General features: G+C 47.8%; 1 protein-coding gene across 2 annotated transcripts in view; it reads right to left on the bottom strand.

Annotated features, from left to right (window-relative positions):
• Window positions 1–13113, bottom strand: part of MFHAS1 (multifunctional ROCO family signaling regulator 1) — a 76047-nt gene that overhangs the window by 13274 nt on the left and 49660 nt on the right. For both annotated transcript variants that reach the window (XM_090036896.1, XM_090036895.1), the window contains exon 2: window positions 914–1200. In XM_090036896.1, the coding sequence (XP_089893022.1) occupies window positions 1070–1200 (131 nt within the window). In that variant the 3' untranslated portion in view covers window positions 914–1069. The remainder of the gene's footprint in view (window positions 1–913; window positions 1201–13113) is intronic.

The following is a 13113-nucleotide window of genomic DNA, read 5'->3' on the forward strand; positions in this document are numbered from 1 at the left end:
AAGCAGTCCTTTTTTGGAATAAAGCTATGTGCAAAGTCTCCATTTGCTATGGATTTCCTGACAGCTAAGTCATAAGTACAGCCACTGTGGAACTGGAGCACTATTGTTAGATGCTACAGAAGGCAGACTGGAGATGAACTGAACTCATACTTGCAGCAGAACTCAGAAGACATGCATGTTGCACCTCAAATCAATTTAATATGTTGGTACCTCAGGTTAAAAACTTACCCTAACAATTTACTAATCTCACACATGCAGAAGAACAGAGCAGGAATGTGTAGCTGTGATTCAGAGCTGAGCTTCAGAAAAACTAAGGACTGGCTCTCACTACAGGTAAAGCAGTGTTTGAAAGTCCCATTCACATAGTTGGAATGCAGGTCATCCTATAAAGTGGTTTAAAACAGGACCTGCTATGGGGGCTGATGGTAGAAATATATAATGTTTGGAAGTAGTTTCAGATTATCTTAAAGCAAGAGTAGCAGTAAGGATGGTGACCCAGGAGAGCACAGCTGGCTAGCTGACATTCTCTTGCCAGCTGCAGAGAGAGCGTTATAATTGGGACTCACCCTTCAGTTACACCTTCTCTGCAAGCTGACCTAAGCCCAGCCTCTCCATTGTTGCTATCATGGTTTTATTCCTGATCATCCTCAAGCTGAACTGCCAGTACCCACTGAAGTATTTGCACTTCTCAGATATAAACAGAGCAAGGCCTAGACAACTTGCAGTTCACTAAGTAGACACAAACCGCAGGTGCAATGACTGTAAGGGAAAGCTATTATTTCCAAAATCCCACCCTTCCCATCAAAGAATATTCACTGCTTTGCATAACAAGAAACAGAACTGTCCCTCAGACACATTTCTTATTCAGCAAAACAAGATTAAGGAGGACACATGGGGTTTTGCCTTACTGTACCTTTGTTCTTGGAATGGGGTGTCCATGTCCCACAAATAATTAGAACTGTCCTTGGGCTGTGCGGCTGCTACTTCTCAAAAAGGCTTAGCGAGGGCTTGCTGTATTTAGGGTTTTGGTGTGAACTGAAATGGGGGGGGTCAGGGCTTCTCTCAGGGCTCACTTGGAACAAGGGCTGATCACGGTCGGGGTGGGTGGGTAAACCAAGGCGACGTTCACTCGCTCATTGCCATTCTTTGGGCAGATGATCTCTGTCACTCCCTCTGGTCGAGGCTGACTCAGCAACTCTCCTGTAGGAGAAAACAGAACACACGCTGAACATCACAAGATGCATGGTTTCACTAAGACCCAGAGGGGAGCATCTCAGACCAACATCACCAAGCGTCCTAGAAGGAAGTTTGTTTTTCAACCCATCCAAATTCTCCTCTGTCACCATGGCAAACATCCTGGTGAAGAAGCTGCTCCACACAAGGGCAGCATCTGCCACTGCTCCCCTCCCCTCCCTCACATTACCACAGACTGACCCAGGAGAGCAATCGGGGACCCACTTCAATTGACAATGTCTAGAGACAGGCTAATGAGGCACAGGCTATGGAGTAGGTGTTCCTAATTGGGATCTGGGGTCAGCTGGGACCTGAAATTTACTTTCCAGAGCTCTGTGAATGAACCACACTGCAGTCAACAAGGTAACTGGCAGATGGCTGGACAGAAATTATTATTCATAGGTACGCAGTATAGTGATGACACTCTGCACCCATCCTCCAGCCCCTGCCCCCCCAGAAATGCAACCCAAGGCTGGAAGAGATCAGTATCAGTAAGCAGCAGTGTTGTACGTAGCCCACAATGGCCCTTTGCGCTGTGCTCATTTCCTGCACCAGCCCTTATTTGGTTCATCATACAACGGCAAAGCATTCGGCAGCTGCGCATTTCTAGAGGAGTGCTAGCCGGCACACCAAGCTTCGCTTCAACTGCTCCCCCCTGCACACTACTGAAATACATTTTTCATTTGTTTAACAAAGATGGGAAATGGATTACACCAGACATGTCTTGCGTGCGTACTCATCCCTTTAAAGCCTCTATTACTTGCCACTATCAGAGACAAGGTGCTGGATTGGATCTGACCCCAGTATGGCTCTTAAATGTGGCTCTGGATTTGTCCCATTACCAATGTCTAAGCTACAGGATTCAAGGAAGGGCCTCAAACTAGCTGCAGTCAAGTGAAGAGACGACAACAAAAATAAACGAAATGAAACAATCTTCAATTGTTAAACCCGAGGATGAAGAATCCATTCTAGCAATGATTTCCTCCTTTTACTTAGGGTGATGCAACCTTTAACACTGCTATTAGGGACCACTTTCTGCATACAAACCTATACCACAGCAATTTCACAACTGGCATGTGAAGAGATTTGCTCTTCTAGAGCTGCTGGCTGGTCACTGGGTGCCACTTCCTCTGCATTTTCAGCTGCTGAAATCAAGAGGCTGGAAATGCATTAAATGACTTCCCCAATTTTCTTTTCTTTGTAAGACACTTCTACAGCTGCAGTGGGAATGTTACTGGCACTGCTACCAGTAGAGGTCCATGCCATCTTGAATGGGAAGGAAGTTGTGTGTGTGATGTGCTCTTTATTCAGAAACTATGCAGGGCATGGAAACCCCAGATTTAAGCCACCTAGTTTCTGCTGCATCCCCTAGCCTGGAAATCTTGGTGGTGTTTGTTATTAGTGTGTTCAATGTCCAGTCTCTTCTATGTTGTTTAAGTAAAAAGAGACTAGAAAAGAAAAGCTGGTAAGCTCACAGTAGACATTCTCAAAATCTTCCCGGTGAGGCAGGAGACATTTTACTTTCCTAGGCAGTTTGATTTAAGTAATTTTGTTAGGGAGGCTGGATCAGCTTCTAAATCTGAAATACACCCAAGTCAAATCTTGGGGTATGTTCAGCATCATATCAAACCTTTTTTTTTTTTTCAAGACTAAACTAAAGCTAGTCTTTACTCTGAAAGAAAGCAGTTCTCTCATAACCATGGTTTTATTTTAACCACCAGCTAGTTTCTCACAGGTGTGTGGGTGTACTCAAAACTGTTCAGTTCTCAAGGTTCATGTCAGGCTACACTTCAGCAATACATCCTGCCTAGACATTGCTCCTGATTTCCTACATATGTGCATTTCACAGTGAAGAGAAAAAAAAGTTACCATTAAACTATCTCAGAATAGCCAAGCTCCCCTGGCCTTTTGGTGCCCTATCACAATGGTTCAATCCTGTTTTTAAGATCACTGTCAGAGGTAGCAGACCACAGAGGTGATATGCCACAAACAGCCTGAAGTTGTTATGCCCGTCCATAAGTGGGCTGACAGGGTGGCAGGGACGCAGCATGGACTGCAGTTAGCACTCTAAGTGCTCATCTCACTTGACACCATGTCTCCACTTTGGTGTAGAGGGAATCATTTCTAGTAGTGATAAGAAAATCAACCACTGGGTCCAAAAAGCACTTGCCCTCTGCTTCATCTACCAGCACACAGACCCAGCCACCAGTGGTTCATGTGAGGCAGACATCTGCCAACAACTGGCACCAGCAGGATCCCCAACTCTTGTTACAAAAGCCACTGAGCAGGCTGCCACAAGATTAAGTTACTCCTGACCTGGATCAGGTCTGAATCAGCAACATACTTCACATCCCATTATAACTTACTAAGAAGCCTCCATGTGCTGCCCTTTTCCCATTATTAATGCTCTAAGCTGTTCAGGCCCTAAACTAATCTATCATTAAATGCTCTGACAATAAAACATGTTGTTATTAAACGCTCACATAAAAGAGCTCCCGGTCCATGACAAGGGACCACAGAATACAAACTGCACCCACTAATACGTTCAAAAATACCGAAAAAACACCAAACTAAACAATAGCACTGTTGGTGGTACCGCAGTGACACAACAAAGCTTGGCTTAGCTATCCCAGGAGTGTCCAAATACTGCAACCTTTCCCCCCCTAGCATTACAGATGCTTCACTAAAGACACATGCATAATTCTTGCTCTTAAAAAAAATAAATCAGGTACACTAGTATAATTCCTCTGCAACTGTTAGTTGTAACAGCAGAGGAGATCAGTAGATCCCAACAAAAAACGCAGATGCACATTTTCCATTACAGACTTTTTTTTTCTTGTTCCTATTCTCTTAACAAACTGGTGGTAAATAAAGTGTTTCCCTAGTAGCTGGTGTACAGTCCATTTCACTTCAAGTTAGTTTTCATATTTGTGCTAGTGTCTCATACCTGTACTTCAGTTTCAGATACTACAGCCGCTTTTAAGCCACACAAACATTTTTCTGCAATATTAGAATACTGATTTCCTATTTTAAATACAAATACCTCTATGATGGCTTGGATAAACATGATCCTACCTCACACAGGGGGTTGGGGCTAGATCTCTAGAGGTCCTTTCCAGCCCTACTTTTCTATGATACAACATTTTCACATTTCCCTCAGCACCTCTGACAAATCCCATTATCTTCAAAGCTGGAAATATGACTGCTTAGCATCTCTTCATGCTATAGATGATGCTGTGGTGAAGGGCAACTGCAACAAACTTGAGTTCACAGCCCATGCACAAGGCCCTCAGAAAGAGGTCAAATAGAAAAAGGAAGTATTTGCAAATCACATTGCCTTTAATGGGTTAAATATTCATAAAAAGTAGACTGTCGGTCTAGGAGGCTAAAAACCGTGTGCCACCCATCCTCACCCCACACCATTCCCTTATATTGCTTTTGATAAGTCTATCTGTAAAGTTCACCCATGCAGTGCTCCGACCTGCAGCAGTTCCCACAATTACAGCCTCATTTTTGCAAGATTGCACACTTCTAAACCAATGATGCCTAAGATATCCAGCCCCACAGGTTAGATCCAGCACACAGGACTGGTCCACAAGCCAAATCCAGACTGTAGAGTCACATCACCTGCCTCGTGGGGCTGGAATTTCATAGCAGCAGCATTAATTGCCATATTACTACTTCTCTCATTGCCAGATTACTGGCCTCATAGGCAGCCCCCTGGACCAGATGATGCCTGGGGTTTGGCCCACAAGGTCCTCAGACATCTAGAAGTTCATCCCATATTTCCCTCCCAGGTACATGCACAAAATGCCTTATGTTACTACAAAAGTCAATGATTGCTGTGGATGATTTTATATTGGACCAACTGCATGGTTGGGACAGACTGAAAGAAAGGTAGTTAGCAACATCAGTCTAAAGTCAGGCAGAAGGCAGTGTAGATCTGTACCTTACAGACTAACTAAATCAGAGATGAAAAGCATATGCTTTCATAAAGCAGAGGGCTTGCACATCATCAGATGCTGTGAAGAGACACTTAGGGACAGACTCAAATGAGCTGTCAAGTACAGAGTGTTCTTCTTGCCATATATTACTACAAAGCAGAGTCAGATCACTGCCGGTGGGGGGGGGGGTTGTTGTTTGTTTGTTTTTTAATACATCACCCCAGACAGTTGGAGCAACTCTGTTCCTGCCAGGATTGTTCCACTCCCATTTGTTTCTGTAATGGCTTGCCCCTCCTCTTCCCCTTGCACACTTCCCCATCCGTCCTCACAGTTGCAAGTCTGCCACTTGGTTGATTTCTGATGCCAGGAGTTACACAAATATAAACCCACCTAAGAAAGGAAAAATATTCTATGTTCCCTCTCTTCTGGATAAAGTTCCAGCAGACTTGGCAAGGCATTAGACATGCTTTGCAGATCACGGTCAGGAGGGGGTCACTTTGAGTGAATGTGCCCCTCCTGTCTTCAAAGCACATGAAAAAATCTCAGGCCCTTGGCTGGCTGCAGCGTTTAGCCAATCACTCTGTATTTTGATAATGCATTCTTTCAGAAGCATGTCACACACTCTTTACTGGAAACCTCCCCCTCAGAAGGGTCATACTGCAACCAATGCATAAAACATTAACTAAAGTGCTGTTCTATTCTAGCCTTCCTTTTCACATTATCATATGCAGAGAGACAATTAAGACTTTAAGTGAAACTCCGTTGTTAAGTGAAATTGCTTTGGCTTTGTGTATCCAAGTCTGCGCTGTGCCATGAAGGATCCAATCCACTGTCACCAAGTAGTGACAACTGACCTGCCCACAACCCTGACTATGCTGTCCTGGTTGAAGCACCAGCAAGCGTAATGCAGCACATCAAGTGTGAGGGCACTCCTGCTGGTCACAGTAAAAGTGTCATCTGGACATGACTAATATGGGAGTCTCACTGAAAGCAGAAGGCCAGATACCAGGAGTATAAGCATCCAATTCCCTCAACGGCAGCAAGGTGTCTAATTGCCTTTAAAGAGTTGGGTGAAAGTGATCAAGTTATTTCTGCAAATGGAATTAAGGAGCTTTTGAGAGTGCTCCCCCTACTCATTTTGCTTGGGCATGCACAGCCCAAGAACAGACCACAATCACAGAACTCTATGTGAGCACCTAAATCTTTGACAGTCATCAACTCTGCTGTTATAGTCCCAGGACCCTCAGGCTCAGCTGCACAGCTGTATCCTCAGTGGTGGCAGATGACTGAGCAAAGAGCAATGGTCTCAAGTTGCAACAAGGGAAGTTTAGGTTGGATATCAGGAAAAACTCTCACTAGGAGGGTAGTAAAGCACTGGAACAGGTTACCCAGATAGGTTGTGGAATCTCCATCCTTGGAGGTTTTGAAAACACAGGTAGACAAATCTTTGGCTGGGATGATCTATTTGGGGATGGTCCTGCTTTGAGCACAGGGGTGGATTAGATCAGTGTTTTTCAACTAGTGGGTCGCGACTCAAAAGTGGGTCACAGGAAAATTTAAAAGGGTCATGAGCAAGTCCCATAAAAATGTGTGAAAGCACAGGTTTCCCTTTGCAGGCTGGCAGCATTCCAGCCTACAAGGGGCTGCTTGGGATGACTGGAGGCAGTGGGTGCTAGTGCTGGAGAAGGTGGCCAGGTGTGGGCCAGAAAAGGGGGGGGGGGAGTTGGCAAGCAGAGGGAAGGCACCTGACCCTTCAGCAAGGGAAGTCCTTCACAGCAGGGAGCTGCATGCCTGGGCTGGCAGCACAGGGCCAGGGCCCATACACACAGGGGCCTACACTCATTGCTTGTCAGGTGGGACAGGACAGGGGCAATGCTTGCTGCTTCCACTCCAGCACAAGCATGATGGGGGCAGCTGGGGGTCTTCTCCAGCAGGGCTGGGGGGTGAGCAGGGGACCACAGGTCAGTAATGAGGGGCCCCAGCATGGCCCAGAGGAGCACGGGACTGTAGATCAAGCCAGGGGGGTGTGGGTTGGGTCAACCCACTGATCTTCCCAATTAGGTCCCGGTATGAAAAAAGTTGAGAACCACAGGACTAGACCTCCTCAGGTCCCTTCCAACCCTCATTTTCTATGATTCCATGATCTGTGATATAAATGAAGGCTGGTTATGGAACCATTAGACTGTGACATCAGCCAGATCTGAATCTATGCATTCAGTACTGCAGCTTACTCTTCTTCCTATATATGCAGTTGGAGAGAAAAAAGAAATGGGCTATTTTACTTTTGTTTATAACTACCCTATTATCCTGTGTTTCATAGTTGGTAGGGTCAGAAGGGACCTCAGCAAATCATCAAGTCCAACCCCCTGCCATGGCAGGAAAGAGTACTGGGGTCAAACAACCCCAGCAAGTTGATTATCCAGCCTCCTTTTGAAGACCCCCAGGGTAGCAGTGACCACCACTTCCCTTGGAAGTTGGTTCCAGATTCCAGCTGCCCTGACAGTGAAGTAGTGCCTCCTGATGTCCAGCCTGAACCTACTCTCAGTCAACTTATGGCCGTTATTCTTAGTTACTCCTGGTAGTGCTCAGGGGAACAGGGTCTCTCCCAATCCCCGCTGGTTCCCCTTGGTAGGTTTATAGACAGCCACCAGATCCCCTCTCAGCCTTCTCTTGTAGAGGCTGAACAGGTTCAGGTCCCGTAGCCTCCCCTCATAGGGCCTGCCCTGCTGCCCCCAATCATGCAGGTGGCCCTTCTCTGGACCCTCTCAATGCTGTCCACATCGCTCCTGAAGTGTGGCACCCACAGCCGGATGCAGTACTCCAACTGTGGCCTGACTAATATTGCATAAAGGGGGAGGATCACCTCCTTGGACTTGCTCATGATGCATCTGTGGATGCATGACAAGGTGTGGTTAGCCTTAACTGACCTCATTCTCACATTGGCAGCCCATGTTCATCTTGGAATCAATAATGACTCCAAGATCCTTTTCTGCCTCTGTGCTGACAAGAAGGGAGTTCCCCGGTCTGTAGATATGCTGCTGGTTCTTCCTCCCCAGGTGCAGTACCTTGCAGTTGTCAGTATTGAACCCTAGCAGGGTTTTTGAAAGGAAATTGAAACCCATTTCCTTAATGCCCATCATGCTGCAGAAGCAGCCAATGTCAAGCTTGGTAAGGGCTGAGCAGGTTCTGTGGAGCTGATGCTATAGTAAAGAGCTCCTCACTTTATGCTGACTGTAGCTCTTTGAGATGTTTTGCATGTGTGGATGCCACTCACATTGTGCTTACAACCCTAAGGAAATAATGCAGAAGCATCTCAAGTAAGAGCTGAACTGATGAACAAAGAGCCATCTTCATTTTGCCCCAGCTCCTCTAAAACAAGGACACAGCACAGAAGGTAAAGAGATGGTTGAGGAAGCCATTTAGCTATCACATGGGATACAAGCCAACCGCAGGACTGGGCAGCTGTTACTTAGGTGACAGAGGGAGTATAGAGCATGGTACTTTGGAGTACAGGCTGAGATGCTGCATGGCTTTGCATCCAAAATTCTAGTTTTAGACAAACCTCTGAAATCAGCTGCCTTCTTGCTTTACGGTTCACAGGTTGGACACTAAGGCACAAAGATGTTCAAATCCAAAGAGCACATAGCTCTGGAGACAGAACCTGGAGCGTCTGTGCTTCAGACTCAACAGTCCCTTTCCCTGGCACACTGCTGTCAACTCCCTTTTATGTTGCTGTGCTGGAAACAGCCTCTTTAGTACCCTCATCCAGGTCCCTCCAACAGAAGCTCCCGAAAGGCCAAGCAGAAGCACAAAGGAGCACTGAAACCAGCACCACACCCTGCCTTGTGATCTCTTGTCCAGTCTTTGCCTGTGGTTTTAGACTGCAAACCCTGCAGGTCAGGTCAGGTCAGGGGCACTGTCCTCCTATTACAAGTGCACATACACAGACTATGTGAACAGTTATCCATAGCAACCACTTTCCCAGTTATCACCAAATTACTGAAAACCTCACTGGAGGCAACTCAGGGAACTTCAGAGCAGGAAAAGAGATTTTATGATGTGTGGCACTGATGACTACAAATATAGGAAAACAACTTTAATAGCCTCTATCACAAGTAAAGATTATTGCTCCCTTTGTCATAAACAAGCCTCATGAAGCAGAAACCCTATGGTTATTACTGGAAATGCCTCCCCAAAACACAGCTCTGTTAGTACAACTGCTTTCTCTCTTCACATGGAACATTATTCTACCGTGCAAATCAAGGTGGGAACAGATGGAGCCTTTGTGCTGCCATAAAGATTTTTATGGCAGCACAAAGGGCAGGCAGATGTCTATATCCCTCATAAGCCACAAAATAGGTGGTATCAATTTGTGCTGCCTTATTGCTACAGGCACCTATTACATTAACGGTGGACAAGTCCAGCCACCTCGGGCAGGCACTTCCATGGTAGCACCTTTCTTGTCAACATGGTGGCAGAATGGGATCTTGGAGTCATTGCTGACTCCAGGATAGACATGAATTGCCAATGCAAGGAAGCCGTCAGTAAGGCTAACTGCACCTTGTCGTGTATCTACAGATGCATCACAAGCAGGTCCAGGGAGGTGATCCTTCTCCTCTATGCAGCATTGGTCAGGCCATAGTTGGAGTACTGTGTCCAGTTCTGGGTGCCACACTTCAAGAGAGATGTGGCTAGCATTAAGAGAGTCTGGAGTAGGGCCACTCACATGGTCAAGGGGCAGGCCCTATGAAGATAAACTAAAGGGCCTGATCCTATTCAGCCTCCACAAGAGAAGGCTGAGAGGGGATCTGGTGGCTGTTTACAAATTCACCGGGGGTGGGGGAACAGCAGGAATTGAGGGTTGCTCTGTTTTCCCGGGCATCACCTGGGGTTACTAGGAATAATGGCCACAAATTGTTATAGAGAAGTTTCAGGCTGGACATCAGGAGACCTTACTTACAGTTAGGGCTGCCAGGCTCTGCAATGGGCTCCCAAGGGAGGTAGTGCTCTCTCCTACCTTGGGGGTCTTCAAGAGGAGGCTGAACAGATATTTGGCTGGAGTGATATGACCCCAGCACCCATTCCTGCCTGGGGCTGGGGGTCAGACCTGCTGATCGGTTTAGGTCTCTTCTGACCCTAAGCACTACAATACTATGAACCACACACACATGTACAACCACGTGCTCAAACACAGAGAACCAGAGCAGACATGCTCACACACATCTGGAACCAGACAAACGTGTGCACACATAGAACCAGATGCATGGGTGCACAGAGCCTGGCTGCTGGGCCACCGGATAAAGTCCGACCCAACAATGTCCTGGACCTGCTGGAGCCCCTTTGCTTCCCTGGGGATCCAACCCCCGGGCTGCAGAGCAACCAGCCGATGCCCCGGATCAGAGCCTGCCCATCAGCCCAACCACCCACCCACTCCACACAGCTAAGCCCACAAAGGTGCGATGCTCCTGGCAAGGGGCAAGGCCAGCCTCATCCCAGTAGAGGGTCTGGGCCAGTGTTGGGCTTGGAGTGGGTGGGAATCAGGTGGGCTCAGCTGCAAGTCCCATTGCAAGCAGACTGGGCTCTGTAGTTGGCAGCAGCTACCCAGAGCCAGGGCTGGCTGCAGCTGGGAGTCTGCAAACAGCTGCACGCGTACTTCCAAGCAGATGGTTGGGGGGCGGCCTGAGGCAAGACAAACCCAGCCTCTCCCCTGCTGCTGGCACAGAGCTAATGACTAGGCTCTGGAGCCCGGAGCAGCTGCTTGTAGCTACCCTGGGCTCTGGGCCACTGCAACAAGCAGTGGGGCAGGCTGCAAACAGCTGCACCAGGCTCCACAGCTCCATGCTGGTGGTGACTGCGCGCACACCTCGGAGCGGACAGCAGGGATAGGGCCTGAGGCAGTGCTGTCCGCTCCGAAGTACACGCATAGTCACCGCCAGCATGGAGCTGATGCCGGTGCTGTGGAGCCCGGTTTGCAGCCTGCCTGCTGCTTGCTGCAGCTGCCCAGAGGCCAGGCTGTCTACAAACAGCTGCACCAGGCTCCAGAGCCCCACCATCAGCTCTGTGCTGGCAGCATGGGAGAGACCAGGGCTGCACTGCCTCAGGTCCCTCCCCCATCACCCGCTCCGAGACGTGTGTGCACACACCAGTACAGAGCTGATGCTGGAACTCGGCACATGTTTGTAGCCTGCCTGCTGCACCCAGCCCTGGCTCTGGGTAGCTGCTGCCAACCACGGAGCCCAGGCTGCTTGTAGCAGGGCTTGCAGCTTCCCAGCTGCCTGCTGGGAGCAGCCTGGGCTCCGTGGTTGGCAGCAGCTACACAGAGCTGGGGCTGGCGGTGGCGTGCCGAGCAAAATGGCCATGCTCGGCACACGTGCCGGAGGTTGCCAAGCCCTGCTGTTAGTCGAGGAACACAAGGTGGAAAGTCCTGAGAAAAAAGCGTACCTTCAAATCCTGTCCACAGTGGGTCAAACCGTAAATAGGAAAATTTCTTAGTATTGTAAAAGCGACACAATTGCATTTGTAATTATTATTGAGAAACCTCTGGTGCCAGAATTGAGGTTACAGTAAAACAGATGATTTGCACACAGCTCATGTCCAAGATCAGATGAACTGTATCCTATTCTGGGTAAGGATCACATAACCACTACACAACTGCAAGAGCTAACACTTAACAGTATGGGGATATGCTAATTTTGTAGTAGCAGATAAACCAAGACAAGGTTGCTGCCACATATATGAGTCTTCCACCACCATTCAGTGGCTTAAAGACAGCCACTTTAAAATCAACCTTCACCCTTTTCTCACATGCAGCTGGAACACCTCCTTTACCAACAGCTTCTGATGGATTTGACAGCAAGTGCATGCTGTACAGGGAACTCAACTCCCCTGCCACAGCATGAGAAGAGGGTACAGAGCCAGGCAGCCATTAAGGCAGACTAAGCAAAGTAGGGGTTGCAATACAATTCTGCTGGGTGGGGTGCCCTCTTCTTTCTTCAACTCAATGAAATACTCTGCAGCTGATGCAATGTGCATTAACTACACTGCATACACAAACCAATGTCACCCTCTGAAATGGCCTGAAAAATCCACCTCCTCACCCCCACTGGTTGCTCTGTCTAGCTCCAACCCTGCCTACAGACTGCCCTTTGCTCTGCTGAAATCTCAGCAGTTTCTGTCATACCTATAAGAATACTGAGGCACCCACAAGCATCTGAACCATACAGCTTGGGCTTGGGGGCTTGTACATAGGAAGCCTGCCTGGATTTAGGGAGTATCCAAAGCCCCAAACCAATGGGTCTGGGATGTTGGATACTTCCACAGCAGTAAAGCCACACAGACTTGATGACTGAATTCTGCTCAGTCGAATTTTGGAACTTAACTATCAGGCTTTGCCCAACTGAATTCAGAACTGTTTTGGCCTGGATAAATATTTTAAAAAACCACGAAACCATGCTGCCTGCACAGCCTCTCCCCATTCCTGAAAAAAGCTCTCATTTGTATACCTCAGTATCTCTCTTCCCCTCCCACGAGCCTCCTTCTTGAGGCTTGCTTTGCACTACTGCTACCCATACCACCACCTCCAATCCACTCAACTCTTCACCATCATAAGCATTGCCTACAACACAATGCAGCCCATTACATTCCCCTATTCCAGTGCTGGTCCTTCCCTGTTGCCATCTCCGTTTGGAATCTCCATTTCCTGTATCTAAAGCAGACAGTGATCTGCAGCGAAGGCACCATTTCTCATTTCACTTATCTCTGCATAGCTCCGTGCAGACCCAGGGCTCTAAGGAAATGCTAAGCATACTCTAGTTCCTTAAGCCTCCTGCTGGCTATTGTTAATTCTCCATTCATAAATCACTGCCTCGCAAGCTTGGCTCCCAAGAACCACAGCAACAACAGAGATGCACAGGAGAGCTCCAGTTCCAAGACTGCC

Source organism: Crocodylus siamensis, chromosome 2 (genome assembly GCF_052110815.1).
Source record: "Crocodylus siamensis isolate JL-2025a chromosome 2, ASM5211081v1, whole genome shotgun sequence".
NCBI lineage: Eukaryota > Metazoa > Chordata > Crocodylia > Crocodylidae > Crocodylus > Crocodylus siamensis.